At 69.7% G+C, this 590-nt stretch overlaps 1 protein-coding gene across 1 annotated transcript in view; it reads right to left on the bottom strand.

The window, feature by feature from the left end:
- Positions 1-80, bottom strand: part of LRP11 (LDL receptor related protein 11) — a 51,846-nt gene extending 51,766 nt beyond the window's left edge. Inside the window, exon 1 of the mRNA XM_045294566.1 lies at positions 8-80. Within this exon, the coding sequence (XP_045150501.1) occupies positions 8-80 (73 nt within the window). The remainder of the gene's footprint in view (positions 1-7) is intronic.
- Between the last annotated feature and the right edge of the window lie 510 nt (positions 81-590).

Raw genomic sequence — 590 nt, 5'->3', positions numbered from 1 at the left:
GCGGCGCCGTGGGGGCCCGGCTGCTGGTCCTTGGCGATGGGGGCGCGGGCGCCGGCGGGAATCACAGCCACGGATGGCATCGCGGCTCCAGGTCCTTTCCCAGCGCCCAGGCGCTTCGCCGCCTGTTCCTGAGGCGCGCAGGTGGCAACGCGGCCGCCTCGGCGTGGATCAGCACCGGGAGTGCGAACAGTGCCCGCGCGGGGCGGGGCCGGGGCGGGGCGGGGCTCTGTGAGGCTCTGCGGGAGGCGGGGCTGGGCTCTGTGAGGCTCTGTGGGAGGCGGGGCTTGGCCCACGTCCTTTCGCGCAACGTGGGGACGCTCAGTCGGAGCGAGCGGAGTAGGAGAGACCGGTCCGTGGATCCTCCCCGAGGTCCTGTGCCCGGCCGCTCTGCCCAGCAGTCTGCGATGTCGGCTCAGGGCAGGACGTATGTCTGGGTCATTATTAACCAAGGGGGCCTGCTCGGGGCTTCAGCTTCCAGCAGCCTAGACTCTGTAGGTTGCAGTAGCATCCGATGACCTCAGGGATTTTACCTGGAGAGGGAGGATGCTCAACGGCGGAACTGCGAGAAAGACGCCATCGCCACCCGCCCG

The sequence above is a fragment of the Echinops telfairi genome, unplaced genomic scaffold (assembly GCF_000313985.2).
Source record: "Echinops telfairi isolate 266 unplaced genomic scaffold, ASM31398v2 ScPeMD7_3533;HRSCAF=4204_0, whole genome shotgun sequence".
In the NCBI taxonomy this organism is placed as follows: Eukaryota; Metazoa; Chordata; class Mammalia; order Afrosoricida; family Tenrecidae; genus Echinops; species Echinops telfairi.
Note: the sequence above shows the minus strand (reverse complement) of the source record. Positions and strands in the feature narration are given on the sequence as shown.